The 21,129-nt window shown below is 42.8% G+C and overlaps 1 protein-coding gene and 1 pseudogene across 3 annotated transcripts; both read left to right on the top strand.

The window, feature by feature from the left end:
* The first annotated feature begins 4,120 nt into the window (after positions 1-4,120).
* Positions 4,121-20,621, top strand: LOC4333323 (GDSL esterase/lipase At5g37690). 3 transcript variants are annotated; one of them, XM_066309104.1, is made up of 6 exons: positions 4,121-4,615; positions 7,488-7,618; positions 8,173-8,412; positions 9,956-10,205; positions 10,637-10,876; positions 19,870-20,621. In XM_066309104.1, exons 1-5 carry the CDS (start codon positions 4,318-4,320, stop codon positions 10,855-10,857), a joined length of 1,140 nt encoding a protein of 379 aa, XP_066165201.1. In that variant the 5' UTR covers positions 4,121-4,317; the 3' UTR covers positions 10,858-10,876; positions 19,870-20,621. The 3 variants fall into 3 exon arrangements, with proteins under 3 accessions (XP_066165201.1, XP_066165200.1, XP_015630067.1); XM_066309103.1 differs by having other exon boundaries at positions 19,655-19,966; XM_015774581.3 differs by lacking the exon at positions 19,870-20,621 and having other exon boundaries at positions 10,637-11,109.
* On the top strand, positions 12,519-14,360 carry LOC107278072 (uncharacterized; annotated as a pseudogene).
* Positions 20,622-21,129: the final 508 nt, after the last annotated feature.

Here is a 21,129-nt window from a genome sequence, read left to right as displayed (position 1 = left end):
GGGATAAATTAGATATTTTTAGAAAATAATAAAATAATGAAATAAGTGGTCTTACTATACAATGGAATAAGTTTTTTTTGGGAAATGTATTTTTGAGCAACTAATTAATTGAATGATTTAGTAAATAAGCTGACAACATGGCAGTCAAGCCGTCTAACTACCTAGCAAATCAATTAATCCTCGCTCGGCGAGTGTGTAACACATTACTCCCTCCCTCCATTCTAAATTGATCTACATATTTCATAGGTACACCAAAACCAAGAAAAACTAATAACTCTCTCATACTATATTTACTCTAAAAACAAGCTCGATGCATACACCATCCCATTATTTTCTATTCAATAGCAAATCAAGATATTGCATGTGGGTTATAAATACTTGTGTGCATGGATACATGTATCAATGTCCATTTACTCCAATATTAATGCACAAATACTCCAACGAATAGGCTTAATGAATGCACATAAATATAATGATAATTTAGGAATAACCTAAAAAACTATATATAGATCAATTTAAAATAAAGGGAGTATCTTAGAAAATTTCCACGGCAAACACTAATTAGCTAGGTTTCCATCAAGCTAATTAGCGAGGGTGTAACACATTATCTTCATGACCATCTTCCGAATTTTGGCCATGCTCTATGATCAGCTGCCATCGCATGCATGCATGCCTCGATCTGGCGGTGATCTCAGTAACCGAATGCTTATCGGAGTCAACATATCGCACATGGCCCTGCTTAGTAATTAAGATGCAGATCATCAGTGAGCCTTAAGCCCTTAATTAGCACAATTTTATTAAATCATTGAGTGTATTATTATGGCACGCGTGGTATAATTAGCAAACAGCTAGCTAACAGCCCACATTTCAAAAAGTCAATGTATGAACCTTAACAACGCTGCTATACGTCCGACCAGCGTACGACTCAACGGCGAAATACACGGCGCAAGCCCAATTGAATTAGCGATCGTTGCAGAAGTTACGGACGGCGGACGGCCAATGACGTAGTCGTGCGCTGGTCGTACGCGTCGGTTGGACGTATAGCATTTTCGGAACCTTAATTACTCCCTCCGTTTCACAATGTAAGTCATTCTAACATTTTCCATATTTATATTGATGTTGATGAATCTAGACATATATATCTATCTAGATTCATTAGCACCAATATAAATATGGAAAAAACTAAAATGACTTACATTGTGAAACGGACAAATAGTTTTTTTGTTCCAAAATCGTGAGAGCAAAAGGATCACGGATGGATTCGCGACATGTGCTGGGAACAGGGCATTTCCGGATTAGTCGTGCAGATAAGCTGATCCGAGCACTTTCCATTTGTATTAAATTTGCTCGCTCATAGTACTGCTGATGTGATGCAAAGATTATCTTAGTCTAATTTTGTTGCACCTTCTTCTTTAGGTACAACGTATAATAATGATCAGAACGCGTGACATGCATGTACGTGCTGGTTATTACTCCCTTCGTTTCAAAATATTTGACACCGTTGACTTTTTTTAAGTACGTGTTTGACCATTCGTCTTATTAAAAAAATTTAAGTAATTATTTATTCTTTTCATATCATTTGCTTTATTGTTAAATATACTTTCATGTACACATATAGGTTTACATATTTCACAAAAATTTTTGAATAAGACGAACGGTCAAACATGTGCTAAAAAGTTAACAGTGTCAAATATTTTGAAACGGAGGGAGTACGTGACAGTACGCCAATGTCTGCAGTTAATCAGGACTCAGGAGCATCCATGCATGCATGTTTCCAGGATATCAATACGAGCCCACTACACCTCCAATTATAATTAAGTTGGCATAGGTAATTTGGACAGCTAGCTAGCGCGTCTTCGTGCGTACCAATTAGAACAGGCTATAAATGTAAGCCCTCAGTTTCATTCACATTTCACCACTCCTCCGGTGACAGTGAGTGAGCCGAGGGTTTTCGATATCTGGATAGGAGCAGACTCATCGCTAAATGTCTTACCCGACTATTCAAAACACCGGAGTACGTGGGTCCGTGACGCTGACGCTGTGAACTAGCTAGCCATGGCCATGGCTGCTTCTTCTTCTTCCTCCTGGTGCGCACTGAAACAGTCATGCGTGGCCCTCCTGATGGCTTTGGCTTGCTGCCTAACTACGTGCGCGCGCGGCGCAGTCGAGGCGCTGTACGTGCTGGGCGACTCGCAGGCGGACGTAGGGAACAACAACTACCTGCCGGCGTCGCTGCTCAAGGCCAACTACCCTCACAATGGCGTCGACTACCCGGGGGGCAAGCCCACCGGCAGGTTCAGCAATGGCTACAACTTCGTCGACTTACTCGGTGAGTGTATATCTCAAGGCCATTCATTAGCTAGTTAATTATAGTACGTTTATTAGTAATATATATATTGAGTCAAAAATATATTTTGATAGCTGATATTTTTGGGATAATCGATCTAACATTCAACGCAAAAATCCCTCTAAAAATATATCAAATATAACTACGATAAATATATATATATATAATTATGGTGTAATTATAATATAATTCGCATGTACTTACGTCCCTAAAAAATTCAAAAGTTGTGCTGGCTTAGTGGGGGCTGCCTGCGGTTGTCAGTTTGACCCTCACCTCGCGCAATGTCCTCTGATTTTTACCCAATACAACATGCATAGATCGTATAGCCCATTCGGTGGCTGAAAATTTGATACGATTTTTACCAATTTTTTTTGTCGAATGTGAAATAACTAGGCTGTAAACTTTTTGGTGTATTCGGATGCACCAACACTCTAGCTCACCCATAGACATCCAGGCGGTTGCTATAAAAATAGCAAGGCACTATTATTCCCCGGGTGAGGGCGTTCACACTGCATCACCGTGACGTTCAGCCCTCGAGACGCCAACAGAGATTTGGACTGCCACGTTCTCGCCACTGCTGCGCTCCTGCGAGGAACGTGCTACCAAACTATGACGCGCGAACCTCGTGTTAGGTGAGGCCGCGTGATGGGCGGAGCGACGGGATAGAGTCTGCATTGGACCTGCGATGCTGTCCGGCCCCCACACGGCACACCCCCACTCCCACAAGCCACCGCGGGTACCTCACCCAACTCCGGTAAGAGAACAAAAGGGGCAGCAACAGCGAGATGGGGGAAGAGGGGCCTACCTTTCCAGCCGCCGCTAACCGGAGAAAGAAGAGAAGACAAAAGATGGAGGAGAGGCACATAGCCTTGCAGGCCTCGTCGGCACGAGCCGCCGCCGGATTCCGAGGGGCGAAGCTCAGCAGCGGCGTAGGCCCAAGCCACCGTGGGGACCTCGTAGCCCGTGCACTACGCCACTACCCCGATCTGGTCGGCGGTCACCCCGATCTACTCATCGCCACAGGTGTCGGCGATGGGGAGGGGAGGGAGAGGTGTCGTCAACAGGGAGGGAGGGGAGAAGAACCGGTGATGGAGAGGGAAGGGAGAGGTGCCATCTTGTTAATAGAGAAATAGAAAGGGCTAAAATAGAAAATATGAGGGGCTAAAACAAAAAAACGAAGCCACACATAGAGACCCATGCATTGTGGGAGACAATTTTTTTTAAGGTGTGGTTTTAGCCCATGGCACGTGAGGCAGGCCAAATTCTTCTGGCACACTGTGAACGCCCTGAGCATACGGTATGATCATTATAAATGATCTCTTGTGTCAGTGCCTGCATGTATGTACTACTTTCGCAAGATCTATAATTCTTAGAGCATGATCAATAATAAGGTAATTTAGCTCCAATTATGTCCAACTCATCTATAACTTACTTTGCAGCTTGTACACGCAACATCTAGTTGTATTGTTGGGTCCTATATGCTTCACATCACTATTAAAAAATTGCAGCATCGATCCTATGTTGCAATTTTTGCATAGCAGCATTTCTCTCACTCTCTCACGTCCAACGTTTTTATCTAGAGATGCGTGTTGCAGCCCGATGATAAAATTGTCGTCCGCTCGCGCCAGCTCATGCATGTTCTCTCTCTTTAGCTCTTTTCCCTATATCACCATTGCTATCTACGTGGACTTAGTGTCGCCTGACTAATGTACCTGCTCTTAAGAAAACTACGAAGACCCTTGCTCTTAAGCAAACCATGCATGGTTAGGCACCGTAAAACTTCGCCACCGCTAATCGATTAACTTCGCCACCGCGCAGAGCGCTTGCTTGGCTAGAGCCAAACAAAATAGGGAAGTTCTAAATTAAATAACATGCCGAAAGTAAAGGGGAATCAGAGGAAAAATTAACTATGTGTAGTATAGCTTCAATAGGGCAGGCTAGCTAGTAGCTTAGCTTCAGCATACACATGCATGCACACCCGCTGTGAACGAAGGAGCGAGCGAGCGACGATGGGTTCTTGCACATTGTCCTCCGGCGGCGTCTGCGTCGTCGTCGTCCTCCTGTGTTTGGCTGCTTGCTGCCTAACGTGCGCGCGCGGCGCTGTCCCGGCGATCTACGTGCTCGGAGACTCGCAGGCAGACGTAGGGAACAACAACTACCTGCTGCACTCGCTGCTCAAGGCCAACTTCCCTCACAATGGCATCGACTACCCGGGGGGAAAGCCCACCGGCAGGTTCAGCAATGGCTACAACTTCGTCGATTTAATCGGTGAGTATATATCCATCATCATCGATCGATCGCTGCGTACACGTACGTACGGCCATTGTCCACAGCGTATTTTTATGTCAAACTGTTTTCATGTGCTATGGACGCTCGCACCCTACGTGGAGGATATGTGTCGTCCTAGAATGTTTAAGCATGATTGCAAATCTAAGTGCCTCATCTTTTCGTTTATACTTATACTTATCAGCTAAAATTTAAATTTTCAATCTTAAATTTGAAGTTGATTTTGAGGTTTTTCATCAAAGTTTATTTGCTAGACTTTGCTTTTAAATCGATAAGAATACGTATATAAAAGTTTTATTCATAAATTACTTTTCGTTTTTAAATATGCCGTTTGGCTTATTCCATGAATAAGCAATGGTCACCTAACACAATAGGTGTTTTCGGTAGTGCTTGCTATTACAGCAGCGTGCAGGCGACAGCAACTAAAAACGGCCACAGCCTAGCACTGCAGTAGCTAGCGTTTCAATCAGCCCCTATGTTGACGAGAGTATGGTTTTTTTTTTTTTAGTTTTTCAGTTATCACCAAATGTATTCATGTGCATATGCATATGTGTTTTACCGATATTTATGTATTGTATTAAAAGTGTTACTCCCTCTGTATTTTAATGTATGACACCGTTAACTTTTTAACAAACGTTTGACCTTTCGTCTAATTCAAAAAAATTATGTAATTATCATTTATTTTATTGTGACTTGATTTATCATCAAATGTTCTTTAAGCCTAACATAAGTATTTTTGTATTTGCATAACAAATTTGAATAAGACGAATGGTCAAACGTTAGTTAAAAAGTCAATGGCGTCATACATTAAAATTAAAATACGGAGGGAGTATATAATATTGAAATATACAAACAGTAAAATGGGATTTTCGCAGGCACCCTCCTAAGCTGCAGAGGCAACCCAAAAGGGAAAGCGCTTGTGCAACGCTTAGATCAGAAAATCCAGCTTAGTAGGAATTATTTAATGACAGAGAGTTCGAGTTTATGAAATTAAAATGAAACTTCCGGACATGGGGTTGCATATATACTGGAACTTAAGTCTAAAATTAATGGAATCTTCCGGACGAATTGTTTGAATCAAATAGTAGAGAGCTCGAGGTTTGGGAAAACCAGATCTGAGCCCCCTCCGTTTAATTTGTACGCCAATATGAACATGTTGGCAGGTCCGATCCAGCACTGACTGATTGTTATTCTCACAACTAGGATGGTAGCTCGCGCATTCGCGCGGGCATTCATGAATCATTGCTTAAATGTTTCTTTTAAGATATTTGTTAGTTTACAATATGTAAATTTGATTCATCTATATAAGCACCTATCTATAAAGTTAATCATCTTTATCATTTAAGAAGACGTAGGTCTTAATCCAAATTAAAGTAAGGTGTTGTTTTTATTTTTAATTAAATGTTTTGGGCTCTTATTTAAAAAAAATTCTCAAAAAGGTTATTTATAATAAATGTGTTTTATTCCTTCTTTTAATTGGTTCACAATTGATGCAATTTTTTATACGTACTTATGTATGAATCAATAAAAATATAGAGTAGATATATTCTAGACCTCGCTTCCTATAATATGTGTGATCTATATATTTGTTTAAATACATTTAGTCAACCCGAGTGTTAAAACCCAAATTTAATAGTAAGAAATATAATATTCAAAGCCAACTATCTTCTGCTATGGCATAGAACAGAGAGAAGTCTATTGATATGTAGTCACTTAAAAATGATGAAGTGGTTATGCATGGTTATCTCAATTTAAGGGAAAGTTATGAACCACAATGGTTCTAAGAAATTATAAGGTTTTCTAGAATTGGTTCATTTTACACTTTTGTTTTATTTTATACAAATATTATTTTAAGTTCAAATGTATGATATGACAAATAGTGACATCATTACACCCTATGTGTCAACTTTTTTTAAAAAAAAATTATCAATAAGCAAGTAAGATTGGTATAGATTTTCATTATTTATTAATAAATGGATTATATGGGACATAAGGCTATGGTAAATTGATGGGTTTGTATACTCCAATATATTTGCATTATGTGATAGATAATTCATTTGGGAACGTTTTATATATAATGTGTGAGGCTCTACACAACCATTGTGAATACGATTTGATGGCTAATAATACATCATAGAGAGAGGGAACCGAATGGGTAGAGGGACCGATATATACATGTATGTACTAAGTACGCATGTACATGATGGAAGGGAGGACGTGGCACACGTGGGCCTTTCAATTGTTTAATAACAAAAATCTAATTAGTCCACCATGTTTTATGGAAAATCAATGGTTGTGAATGGACTTGAATTATTTATTTTCGTTTTTCATCTAATCTAAATAAAAAAGAAAAAAATAGAAAAAGAAGTAGGGTGGGATGATACGTACGTACAAACGTACATGCTGTACAGGTACACGGACCGAGGGATAATTTAAGAGAGATAAATTGATTTGGTAATTTTGTACTCGCAAGATAGATCTAACGGTGGTTGATTTGGTAATTTTGTAAAATAGATCTAATGGTTGAAAATAATGGGTCTACCCGATTAAAAGAAAATCAACGGTTAGATGTTTTGTTTTTTACTTAGAATTTTTAGGATTTATCAATACGCCACGTGGCGACTTTGGAGCGTTTTTAGAAGCACCACGTGGCAGCTTGAGAGCGTTTGTAGGAAGTTTCATGGACTTTTAGTATATAAAATAAAATAGAAGATAGATAGATCTTTTGAAACTTGACATTATTTTTGCTTTATCTCTACTCAAAAAAAAATTTCGTTGGTGTGTGTGTGTTTATATATATATATATATATCTCTTTTTGTTGTCTTTTTTTTTAACCTTTTTTCCACATTGCAGCTATCAGTCTCGGGGTGCCCAGCCCTCCTCCATACCTCTCTATAAGCAGCAAACCAATGAACAGCTCCGTATATCTGAAGGGTGTCAATTTTGCTTCAGGAGGAGCAGGGGTGTCTAATCTCACAAACCTGGTAGTACTACAACTTAATACTAGGGTCGAAATAAAGAAAATTGAGTGATGTTTCGGTGCTCTCTACCTATAATATTATACTACCAGTATATTATTATAGGTAAAATAGTAATTTACTAATACAATAATTATGATTTACTTTGTCATTTATATATGTTTTTTCCCGGCTAAATATATTTCATCGAAAAAGCCAAAAAAGAGGGAAAAAGTTTAGTTACTGCTAATGATGATTATACCCTTTTATACATTTTTTGTTACAATATACCCCTCCACATTTCTATTACTGCTAATAGTGGTAGTAGTACAAATAAATTTTAACACTTCGATTAAATGAGATCAACGGTTCATACTGTCTTCCAATAATAATAGAGAGCACCACACTGAGGCTCAAGAAAATTTTGAATATATTTTTAGTGTAACACGAACAGAATATGTATGAATCAGAAATTTAATTACAGGTTACATACTTATTAATCCATCAATTAATTATTACATGAGTATTTAATTCTATATTAATTATTACATGAGTATTTAATTCTAGTACGGCGCATGCAGGCCCAGTGCATCAGCTTCGACGAGCAGATAGAGGGGGACTACCACAGAGTCCACGAGGCGCTGGGGAAGCAGCTGGGCATTCCTGGGGCCAAGGCCCACCTTGCCAAATCGCTCTTCGTCGTCGCCATCGGCGGCAACGACATCATCAACGACCTCCTGCTGAGTCCCGTCAGCGAGCTCCTACGCTCCCGAGATGAGATCGTCAGCAATCTGGAAAATACCCTCAAACGCCAGCTGCAGGTACGTATACTTATGCTTGCAAAACGATCTTGCAATTAAGGTCAACGTAACATCAGGCCGGGTTTTTGCAGTTTCGGTTTCGAAACAGTAATTTCAGACACCCCCACCGGCCGGCTGGACCAAAATTTTCGAATTTTCTCAAATGTTTATGGATTTAGTAACATCACATCACCTTCGTTGCTCTCCATACAATTCTCCATGTGCTTACTACTATCTCCATTTCATTTTATAAATCATTTTGATATTTTTTTTTCATTTCAAACTTTCTTAAGTTTGACCAAGCCTTCTACCTATTATATACTAAAATTTTATTAAACTTCTTATGAACGCTTCTAAGCCACCATGCGTCATTGCTTCCGAGTCGTCACATGGCACTTTAATAAAATAGAGTAATATAATCATCGATTTTTATTTAATTTGGTGTACCATTATTTTAGATCAATAAATCTATTTAAAAACAAAACTACCTTGATCTATATATATTAAAAAAAACAAAAACTCCCACTGTCCCAGCTGCCTAAATGCGGCGTACACATGTATGTATGCTCCCTCCGTTACTATATCGCTCTCCTCTTTCTGTCCTCGTAATAATTGAAATTAAAATTACTTTCACGGGGAAAAAAACCCACATGTAGACCTCGACCTAGCTAATAAGTCCAGCCAGCTTTCCCTCTATCCCTTTATCCATTAATATTTATAGTCTATTAAACAACATACAAATATTTCTAAACCACTACGTGGAACTACGGAATTAAAAAAAAAATTTGACCATCGGTTTCTAATTGATTTGATAGGCACATTATTTTAGGTCGTTAGATCTATCATTTTTCTTAAAAAAAGCATCCCAAACCTCCATCCCCAGTAAACATCCTATAAGCATTTCTAAATAGATACGTGTACTCTAAAATTAGATAAAATCTTAATATTCAAACATTTTACCAGGACAAATAAAATTGAAATATCTAAAGTTTTATATAGAATCTATCAAAAAATTGGACTTTTTGGTAAATTTTTTTGGTACGATATCCTTCTGGGGAGACGAAATACCCAAAATTTTCTCATTAGAATCACATATATTATTTTAACACAGTATTTTCTCATAAATTGAAAATTGCACGGTTTCAAATAATTTTAGTATAGAATTTATATGCTGCAATGGTAATAATTAGAAAAAAAAATCATAACCAACGTTCAAAACACATCAAATAAGTTTAATTTTAGTTTAGGATATAGTAAAAGAATATTTAAATTAACAGTCACTCTAACATGAACATTCATAATAAAACTTCACGCACATTAAATAAGATGCCCACGTATATATGCGGGCTACCTTCGTACTTTATAGAAAAAATTTACAATACCTAAAATGCCAAATTAGTTTATGTAATATAGAATTCAATATATTTTGTTAATTTGTTTGTTTTCTATTGGAAATGCTACTATATTTTTTTTATAAAATTAGTTTAGACTTAAATAAGTTTGATAAAAGAAATCAAAACGACATGTAATATGAATAAGGAGTGCAAATCTATCATGATTTTAGACCTTGTACGACCTTGGGATGCGACGGTTGTTCTTCGTGGGGATAGCACCGCTGGGATGTTGCCCGTTGATACGGGAGCTGAACCCCACCAAGGAATGTGATGCTCAGGCCAACTACATGGCAACTCGGTTAAACGATGCGGCGGTCGTGCTCCTCCGCGACATGAGCGAGACGCATCCGGACTTCACCTACTCCTTCTTCGACACATACACCGCGGTGCTCCAGTCCATTCGTTACCCAGAGGCACATGGTACGTATGTACTCCTTCCATTTTAAAAGTATAGCAAACCTACTATACTCCCTCTTCCACTTTTTAATATATAACATCATTGTTTTTTAACGTGATATTTGATCATTCGTCTTATTTAAAAAATATAAATATTATTTATTTTGTTTTGACTTATTTTATCATAAAAGAAATTATAATTCGAACTTATCCTTTCACATATTTATACTAAAATTTTAAATAGGTTGAATGATCAAATGTTACGTGAAAAAGTGAATTGTGTCATATATTAAAGAAAAAGGAGGTAGTACATATATTAGACGGCACCGGGGTAGTACTATAAATCTATACAGGAATTAGATTACTATATATATTAAGGTGAAGAGAATATGGTTTATTAGGATTAAGATTCTCCACATTTGTCACTTTATTCAGTGATTTTGTTTTTTTAATAGGCTATAAGGAGGTTAAAGCAGCGTGCTGTGGCCTAGGAGATAACAACGCCATGTTCCTATGCTCGCCGGCGAGCGTGTACTGCGACAACCGGACGAGCTACATGTTCTGGGACGTCGTCCATCCCACGCAGGCCGCGGTTGAGAAGCTTATGAAGATTGCGTTTGATGGATCTGCGCCGTTGGTTTCCCCGAAAAATATCAAGCAGCTCACTGAGAGTTAGGCATTATATAAAGCCAAGAGTACGTGTCTACTGGTACTACTATACTATACTACTATTATCACCACTGGAGAAATTTTGAATCATTAATTTAGGAGTTATATTTAGTGCCAGTAACTAACGTGGTAAAGTAAACAAGGGATTTGCTAGATTTGAGGTGACTGATATTAATTTGTAAATTTACAGTCTCCTAAAATTACACATTTTGCAAAGTTTAAAATTGCATAGCTATACAATGTGAAACTTTACTTATTTTAACTATGATTTTTGTTGTTATATATATCCATGGTTTCACTTTATTTTTCTCCATGTTTGATTTTTTTCATTTAATTATGTATTGTGTATAAGCTATAAGTTTATTTCATTCAATTTTGTAGGTTAGAATAATTTATTGTACAACCTTTTGCCTAAAGAAAGAACGTCATTGTAATAAAAAAACAATAGGATGATCACAATCATTAGATTATCGTACGATGGAGGAGAAAAGTCACCAAACCTTTTAAAAATTTGAGGTACCGGAAATCCAGAAACTTTCAAATATGTGGTCTAGATCAGAGTACTGATAAAGACCATTGGAAAAGAGTAGAGTACATCACTAGTTTCTAAGGCTTCGTTCGTATGTGCGAGTCCTGATCCGGTTCATGTTCCGTGCACTGGAAGCGTGGTCCCGCACACAGTACCAAAACGACGGCTTGTGAGGCGACGTTAACGGCGTTAACGGATGTGAGAAGTTGCCTTTGCGCCTCGGCTTTTCCGTCGGAGTTAGGGCATCCAATGCTCTCGATCCCTCTTTCTTCCTCCTCTCGCTGTTGCTCTCTTGCTTCCGCGGTCGTCGATGCGACGCAGGCCTGGAGGAGAATCGATTCCCCTCCGCTGTAGGCTCCCGTCCTCCCCGATTCTCGCCAGCCACCCTCCTCCCCTTTCGACTGTGGCTTGCAGGCCCGTGCCCCCCCCCAATCGATTCTCGTCCGCGCGTCGTCTTGCGGCAGCGGTCGGTTCAAGGTGCTCAAAATCGGGGGGAAGTGGAAGAGCCCCACGCCTGTCGAGCTGTCTGCGTCGTCCTCGAGGGGAGAAAAAGCTGGCCGGCGTGCTCGCTGTGAAGCAGCAAGCATCGGCGCCCATCAGGCCGCCCATCTTTGGCAGTCTGGCTGCCTGTGTGCTCGTCCTCTCGGCCTCTCAGGTCAGACAGTGCTGGCTTGAAGAGTCTCATCAAGGCATCCAAGCTGGCGGAGTTGAGGAGCCAGCTCTATTTCAGGACGAGCGTGTGCGTGGTCCGATGGAGACGAGAGTGAAGAAGCGGAAGCAAGAGCGGGATCTATTGTCGATCCAAGAGGAGGGGACGATTGTTCAATCCCCTCAAACAGGGGAGATCTCTGTCCGCGGCGCCGATCTAGAGTCCGGCGAGGACTCCTCCGACTCTGTCACCTCCGACGCTGGCAGCGCCAAGGCTGCTCCCGACGACGTGCTTCATATCGCGCATGCCCTCTACAAGGTTTGCGCCAAGTCTCCTAGAGCCGTCATCGACTTTGTTCGAAGAGTGAGCCCTGCCACCGTCGGCCGTTCGATTGATTGGGACGTCGTCCGTGAGGAAGAGTCATCGAAGGTATTGGTTTGTATTAATTTGTTCATTTCCGATTCAATTTTGTTTGACTTGCACGTAGTAGATGGGCGATGGCCGTAGCCGGTGGACCGATATGGAGGTTCGTGTGTTTCTTGAGAGCTGCTTGGAGGAGATGGCAGCGTTCACCATCACCTCCAACTCCCCCAAGCCGCAGGCATGGCAGAACCTAATACACAAGATGTACACCAAGTGTAAGAAGAAGGTGAACAAGGCTCAATTGGAGTACATTTGGGGGCAGTGTAAGAAGCGGTACAACAGGTGGGTGTGGCTAGAATCACATGCAAGCGGGCTGGGTCGTGATCCCCATACATCAGCCATTGTTGCCGATGATGAGTGGTAGGAAAGCAAAAATGCGGTACGTACACTTGACAATAAATATTTTGAACCAACAATTTTTCCTACAAGAGGTATTATCTGAAATTTAGTACATGCATGCAGTTATAAATACAGTTTTGTGAGGTGTAATAATTTTTTTGTTCAAGTTGTGTGTGCCAACAAATGACTAGCTGCAGTAAAATGGAAGGATTGTGCTCACATATGTTTCATAGTTGTTACTGTCATGTCGTTTTTAGTAATGTGTGCCATTCCCTTGTATTTAAGTTAACAAAATGATGTTTACACTATTTACCATGAACTGATTGGCAATGATTGCGAGAAGTAAATGATCTTGTACATGTGACATTCAAAAGCATTTTAACAGATTCACATGTGTTTAATTGTGAAGGATATAGCTTACACAATGTAGCATTCTATTAGCTTATGCAATGTAGCAGTCAATGTAACATGGTAATGCTCATAGGTTTTGTTCTCTGCATAAACAAAATCTATATGCAGTGTATCAGTAAATTAGGAAAGATCTTGTACAAGTCATTTAGGAACATGTTAATACATATTCAACTAGCTGTACACACCTTCTTTCTGATGTATATAGAGAGAATGAACAAAAATGTGCTCATCTACAAAGAATATAACATATGCAGTTTATCTTATGTTTACAATGTTCAAACTATCTTTCTTTCATTCTGTCAGATGTGTGGCCCATTGTAACATGTACTCCTGATTATATTTGATAACTTGGTACCAATGTGCACATTTACTGCCAGCATTTTAGTAGTAATGCACATTGGACTGCACATATTCATTACGTTCAATGTTTGCACAAGCCTAATGCACTTGCCTTGTACTAACTTGTTTTTACTGTCTACTTATGTTGCAGCAAAATAAAGGTGTCTTAAGCTTCAGGAATGATCCTCTGAAGCACATTGACCTTCACCACGCGGTATTCAGTGGGCGCACAGTTGTCGGAAACCACTCCGCCGTCGCAGGGGCAGCCCCAGCCGCACCGCAAGGAGCAGTTCAGTGGCAGACCATCGACATGGCGCAGCTCGCTGCTGCTTATAGACCACCACCTCCAACTCCACCCCCAACGGCAGCAGACCGGGGCAAGGGAAAGAGGCCAGCAGCAAACACTCCTGCCTCAGGGAGTTCTTCCAAGAAGTCCCGAAGCGACTCCGCTGGACTGGCTTTGGAGAGGATTGCGGACATCCGAGAGCAGAGCTACCAGAGTCATGCTGCTTAGATGGAAGCAGAGAAGTCTATGGGCCTTGATGCGTGCATGGAGTTGGTGGAAAATGATGGCCATGAAATTGGAGGAAGTGTGTGGTATGCTGCTTGTGCGCTATTCCGTGACCCATTGACCTGCAAATGCTTTGTTCAACTCAAGGACGCCTCTAGGCGCTTGGAATTTATACGCACTGGTGGTACTGGACAGTCATCTGGTGGCACCAAACTGTACTTTACTTTGAGTTGTGATGTGCGATGTTTTCCAAATAAACTAGTATTTATGTTTAGAACTCTGTGTGCTAACAATTTTTACATTCTGTGAGTCCCTAAACATTTGCGGCTTTATATCCAATTCGAGCAACTACGTATTCCATTGCATTGCTTTTATATCCAAATAATTCTTCGATTGCATAGATCACTGCCATTATTAATTTCTATCCTTTTGATTATGACAAACATTGCGTATTCTCCGGTTCTCATATGTTAAAGGAAATCGGCGATGAGTTACGGCGCGGGTGGATCGAGTTGGAATGGAGGCGGTCACACAAGCAGCAAAGAAGAAGATGCCATCATTGAGTACGTGGCTGCTACCCTTGATTTCAATGAGAGGGCACCAAGGAGAATACCGGTGCAAACCGGTATCAGTTGGATGATGGACACGATGGCAAATCGAAGCCAATGCAGGGCAATGTTCAGGCTTACTGCGGAGGAGATACACAATTTGCATGATCTATTGGTCACTTCTTTTGGTCTTGTAGGAACAGCAGGGGTCTGTTCCATGGAAAAGCTTGGTATTTTCTTGTACACGATGGGTGGAAATCGTCCAATCAGAGACGGGAACAATCGGTGGGTCCGCTCCAACTCGACAGTGTCGGTTCACTTCCACCATGTTTTGCAGGCTATGAATGATCTCGCTGGGAAAATATTGAAACCGGTTGATCCCAACTTCTTAGATTACAACCCTCAGATTCTGCAAGAGAATCCTTTCAAGCCTTTCTACCAATCAGTGGGAGCTGTGGATGGCACACATATTCCAGTTCTGCCTAATGCAGCTAGCGCTATGCAACACAGGAACCGTCACCACATAACAACCAGAAATGTTCTAGTAATATGTGATCATGATGGGAGAATTATTTTCTGTGATGCTGGCTGGCCTGGATCAGTTCACGACCAAAGGATTCTCAATGAGGCAGTGCAGGCTTACCCCTACGATTTCCCACGGGTACCGTTAGGTGAGTTGTATCAGTCAATACACTTTTTTTTATTGCCAAATGTCTTGATTTTATTTAATTCTACACATGTGCACTAATATTTAATTCTGCGCCGTTAACCAGGCAGGTACCTACTTGTCGACTCCGGATTTCCTACCAGGATGGGATTCCTTGCACCGTACCCACATGTACGGTACCACAGGGATCAACTTGCGGTCGAGGGAGCCCCACCACCCGTAGGACGGGAAGAGACTTTCAACCATCGACACTCCACGTTGCGAGGGATCGTGGAAAGACAATTTGTCATCGCAAAAAAGATGTGGAAAATATTGAAAGAAATCCCTTATTACCGAGATGAGGACATCCCTGCACGCATCATTCATGCAGCTTTCGCTCTACACAACTTTAGGTTGGATAGTAAAGATCCGACCTATCGGTTCACTAATGCTCTCTACAACGGCAATCCAGTGCCGCTGCTGAACGATTCATTCGACCATATGTATTACGCAACAAATAGCGAGGCCGCTATGAGCATGTTGCGTGACTGTATTGCTGATGATGCGTACAATAACTACCATTAGGTAGGTGATGTTACCCATAATGCTTGTCGTATGTTCAGTACTTCAATTTTCAAGATTGTATGGTTTACCATTTATTTTTATAACGTTAACAACAAATTTGATGCACCGAATCTTGTGTTATTTGTTTCACAATTCATTTTTTTCTTAATTCTTGCGTTATTATTTCAGACAAAAAATTAATCAATGTTATTGCAAAATTTATGTCCGAATCTTCACATATTATGAAAATTATTATGGTAAGAAATACTGCGTCATTACGAAATGGTTTTCTGCTACTGCATAGCACAATTGCGAAATTCAATCTACATACAATCTATTATTTCAAACGAAACTACATGAAATTGAATCCATATGAAATTACTACTGTAATGCAATTCCCATTTCTTCTCAATTTTTTCAAATCGGGGTGTGTTTTCTTGTGTGCATCTACCAATTCCTCCCACGCATTTACACCCCCTGCAGCGCATCCGGCGGCAACGGCAGCCATTGTCACGCCCAGAAATTCCCGAATAGAATTCCAAGCAGAATGTGCATTAAAACCCCCGTCGAGGACTGGCCGGGGTACACAAACGACAATGTTGACATACAGATCCATGTCTTACAAACATTATAAAAGTCTTACATAAATGCAGCGGAAAAACAAAAGATAACTGGAGCTAATCCTTGACTTGAACTACAGCGGGAACACCACTCCACAGGTATCCTCGACGGCACGGACGAAGCCTACTCCTCAGAGAACCCGCCATCGGATACATACTCGAGCTCTGGGATTGGGGGAAAATAGAGCAAGGCTGAGTACTATCCACTGTACTCAGCAAGTCATACCGGAATGGGGGGGTATGATGCAGGGATTCAACAAGGGATAGCTAAACAGGTTCATTTGCATAAATACTGGCATTTATAAACAGGAATTGAATGCGAAAACAGTTGTAATAATTAAGCAGAATTAATCGTCCACTATCCAACGTTACACCACGTTGCAACAGGCCCAATCATCCACCTATACCATCCAATTTCATTAGACTAAACTAAGGTGAGTCTAATCACGGTGAGTCTGGTTGACCGCCCATAACCGCGGGCACGGCTATTCGAATAGTTTTACTCTGATCAGAGGTGTACAACTGTACCCACAAGACACAGCCCCACGACACGTTTCCGTGCGCCGACATGCCACCACGACATACCGGAAAGAGGTCGTGACAGGACCCTTCGCATAACCCCCTCTAGCCAAGCACACCACACCTCAGGTTTCACCCCCGTTCCCAGCGGGCAACTGGCAGTCCCCTCTCGTGCCTAGGTGAATCCGAAAGCGACAGAGGCCGTCGCAGGGCCCGCCCTGCTCCATCACGCCCACCCTTGCCTGGATGCGTCAGCTAGAGAAAAGCTACACTACAAGCCCAGCCGTTGCCCACGCTGGCTTGTGGTAAGCACGATAAATTCTTCCAGGGTTTCCCGCGAACCGGTCCTTAATTGCTATGGGCGCGACTAGCAAAACCTTGCACCCACAGCCCACCATGTGATTCATTTTATTTAACCAACACCAGAGCGGTGGTACTAATCCAACATTATCATATAAACCTATAGTCTAGGTTTTAAATGAGTTTTCCCCATTGTGTGCTAGTTGAACTAAGCATGGCTAAGCAATTCCTAGTCCAAAGTCTAATCATGTTATAACCCAAGCTAACAAAGGAGCATGGTATCCAAAAAGCATAGCTGTAACAATAGGTAACCATCCCATAGTATAATTGCAAAACAAATGCGGTATTTGAAAGAAAACATTAGGACATTTGCAATATAGGATCAATATGATCAAGTGACAAGCATGACTTGCCTTGCTCTGCTGCTGGAGGAACCTCGGCGACTATTTCGAAGTACACCGGAGCGTCGGAAGAGCCGGAATCTAGCGACATACAAGGCAAACAATGCAAACAGGCTATAAGACTACTGAAACAGAGAACAAAACCATTTTTAATGGATTCTACACATTTTTCTTGATTTACTGAGACTTGAATGGGCTTAAACGGAGCTCGGATGAATTAGTTATGAATTTTAGAAGATTCAATGTGTTTATTACTATAACAAAAATCCTTAAATAATTTATTGCGCAATATTTTCCAGGGCTGACGTCAGCACGGGGGAGGCGCGGCGCCGACAGGCGGGCCCCACTGGTCAGCGACTCAAGGGGGGCGGTTCACCGTGGACCGGGACCACGCGGGTGGTCCACCGCCGGTCCACGGGACCGACGGCCCAGATCGCCCTCGGGGCCGATCGGACGGGCGGCGATAGAGGCGGCCGCCGGGCTCGGCTCGGCATCAAAGCCGACCGGCCAGCCAGGGCTAGCGGCGACGGCACGCGGCCGACGGCGGCGGCGACCGGCGGCACGGGAGGCGGCGGCGGCGGCCGAAGGCGACGGCGCGCGACTTGAAGCGGCGGCGCGACACTAGGGGGGAGGAAGGGGAAAAGAGGGGAGGGATGCCTCACCGAGGGTGGCCGGCGCGGAGGAAGACGACGGCGAACGGCGACGACGAGCCACGGGAGGACGACGGCAACCGACGGACGGGATTCGGGGTGCCCTAAGGAAGGAGAAGAGAGAGATTAGAGGGAGGGAGATGAACCACGGCGACCGGCATTCATGGCCGAAGGCGGCGGTAGAGGTTGAACTCACCGGAGCGCGAGGGGATGCGAATTCCGGTGATGAATCCCGACGTGGAAGGGGCGGCCGGGGTGAAGCTTAGCCTCGCGAACCCGACGGCGGCGACGGCGCGGTGCGGCGGCGACCCTAGTGGCGGCTAGCGGCGGCCGGAGTGGCGGAAACGGCGGCGGCGGGTGGTTGCACGGCGCGGGAGCGATGGGGAGCACGAGGGAGTTCGGCGAGATGGGGAAAAAGCGAGAGGGGGCGACAGGGAAGCTTAAATAGGGGAGGGGAGTCCCGGACGTGGCCGGTAGGGCGAGATTTTGCCGGCCAACGTGGGGAGTGGGGGAGGAGAGAGAGGCGGGATTCGAAAATCGAATCCCGGCCATCTCGGGCGCGGGTGCGAGCGCGAGAGAGGGGGAAGTGGGTGCGGGAGATGCGGCGCACTCGCGGGTGTGGCCAACGCGGCCCGGAGAAGGCGGAGGCGTGGACGCGGCGGCGGTTGCGGGCGCGGCGACGCCGGCTGGAGGAAGGAGACGGGCCCGACAGGTGGGGCCCACCTGTCGGCGTCCCTTGGAGAGAGGGAGGGGCGGTTTGGGCCGGCCCACAAGGAGGAGGGCGCGCGCGCGGCGGGGTGGAATGTGCCGACGGCCCAAGAAGAGGAAAAGGAGGGAAAAGGAAAAAAGAAAAGGAGGAAAAGAATTTCCCTGGGATTTAAAATATTGCATGCTCGATTTTAATTGGTTAAAATTATTTCGAGAGCTCTGAAAATTCCACTAAAAATCTTGTTAGTGAATTTCGACATGTAGAACTCAAGAAAAATTCTACATGCCAATTCCGATTATTATTTGCATTGATTTAATAGGGTTAACTCTTGCTTTGCACCGGTATTTTCTTAGGGTCTCTTATTAATTCGATTTTAGGCTTAGGAGGAGAACTTCCGGGTGTGACAGCCATCCTTCTCTCGACGACGGAAAGTGTCGGCGCTCCAACGGCGCGGTGGACGCCATCTCGTCCGTCAACTGCTACAGTAATATACTACAGTAGCAGCTACAGTACTCAGGTTCGTAAATCCCTGGAAAGCTTCCAAACTTGCTCATACGAACAGAGCCTAAACTTGTTCGTTTATGTTATCTGTTTTCATACAATCAAAAATAGATGTAGTTATTAACTGGTTAACGTGTCATTTCAGTCTGAAATTGCACGGATCCCTCTAGGATTCTACATGGTGTTAATGTGCCACACGGACGCTGATATAGCATCACTACTAACTCTACACTGACTGAAATGGGTCCCACTTAGGAATTTCCTTTTCCTTCTTTTCTTCTTTTGTATTTTTCCTTGTCCATCTTATCTCCTTTTTTTCCCCTTTTTTTCTCATTTTCCACTACAATTGTTGTCGTCAAGGTCATCGCCATAAACTTGTCCATGTTGTCATTGGGATGAAGGGAACAATAACGAGTGGCTCCTCTGCTTTGTTGTCACCTCCACGAGAGGGGGATCATGCACGGTGTCGTCTACATCCTTGGGAGCTGTTGTTTGGTGTAGGGGCAAAGGTCCGGGCCGAGATCCAGACCCAAAACACCATGCATGGCACGAACAATGGATACCGAAGTTGGAGGTTGTCCCTAGTCGCCATCACCGAGTTAGCCCTTGCTGCGGGCCCTCGAGCTCGCCCCCCCCCCCCCCCCAAACTCTTCACCCTATCGCCTCTATTGAGCTCGTATTCAGTCACCACAGATGGGCTCTGCCATGGTCATGGGCCCTCAAGCGGTCACCCGGGTTGCCACCATCCTTGAGCCCCTTCATGTATATGAGCCGTGCATGGGAAGAGGAGAAGATTAAAAAAAAAGAACAAAAAACAGAGGAAAAGAAAAAAATAAGAGGGGAAAATTGAAAGGAATTTCCGTGAGGTGGCAACCAACACCAGTTAGGATACCGGAGGCGTCGTAGCAATTTGGGACTAAAATGATATACTTTAACAACTTCTAAGACCTAGATATGTATTTTCAGAGCATGGGGCCTAGATATATAGGTGAACAAATTTAGCAACTAGTCATGCACTTTATATATATAAGCTAGGGGCAAGACCATATAGGTGTAAATGGCCGTTGTGAAATTCATTTACATAAGGGTATTAACAAGCACTATTGCAAAAAGTCACATCGTCACATGGTTTAAAACTGGCCGCCGCTTACACGTGCTTGAACCGACAAAAGTACAATCTTAAGTGGTACTGACTAGCATGAATATCACAACCTACTGTGATGAGTATCACTCCAACAATTGTACTATTTTCATCCGTAAGAATACAATACAATTTGCATTATTTTAGAAAATTTACTTTAGTAAAGATTCCTATAGTGTCATTTTTATCTCAGTTGACATTTGATCATGAACATCATGAGCAACATAAGTCAACCAACGCATATACTCCCTCCATTCCATAATATAAAGCACAAACACTTTGTAACGTCCCGCCTCTCCCAGGCCGGGCCCGCTTACATCTGATAGCTTTTATAGGTTATAGACTGCCCTCACAGACCAATACAAGTCTTTTCTGCATACTTTGTCCTCACTCGTGCGCACTCGGGAAGAATTTCCCGATCAGTCACCCATCCCTAAATTGCTCAAGGCCAAACACGCTTAACCCTGGAGTTCTTTGGA

The sequence above is a fragment of the Oryza sativa genome, chromosome 3, assembly GCF_034140825.1.
Source record: "Oryza sativa Japonica Group chromosome 3, ASM3414082v1".
Lineage (NCBI taxonomy): Eukaryota > Viridiplantae > Streptophyta > Magnoliopsida > Poales > Poaceae > Oryza > Oryza sativa.
Note: the sequence above shows the minus strand (reverse complement) of the source record. Positions and strands in the feature narration are given on the sequence as shown.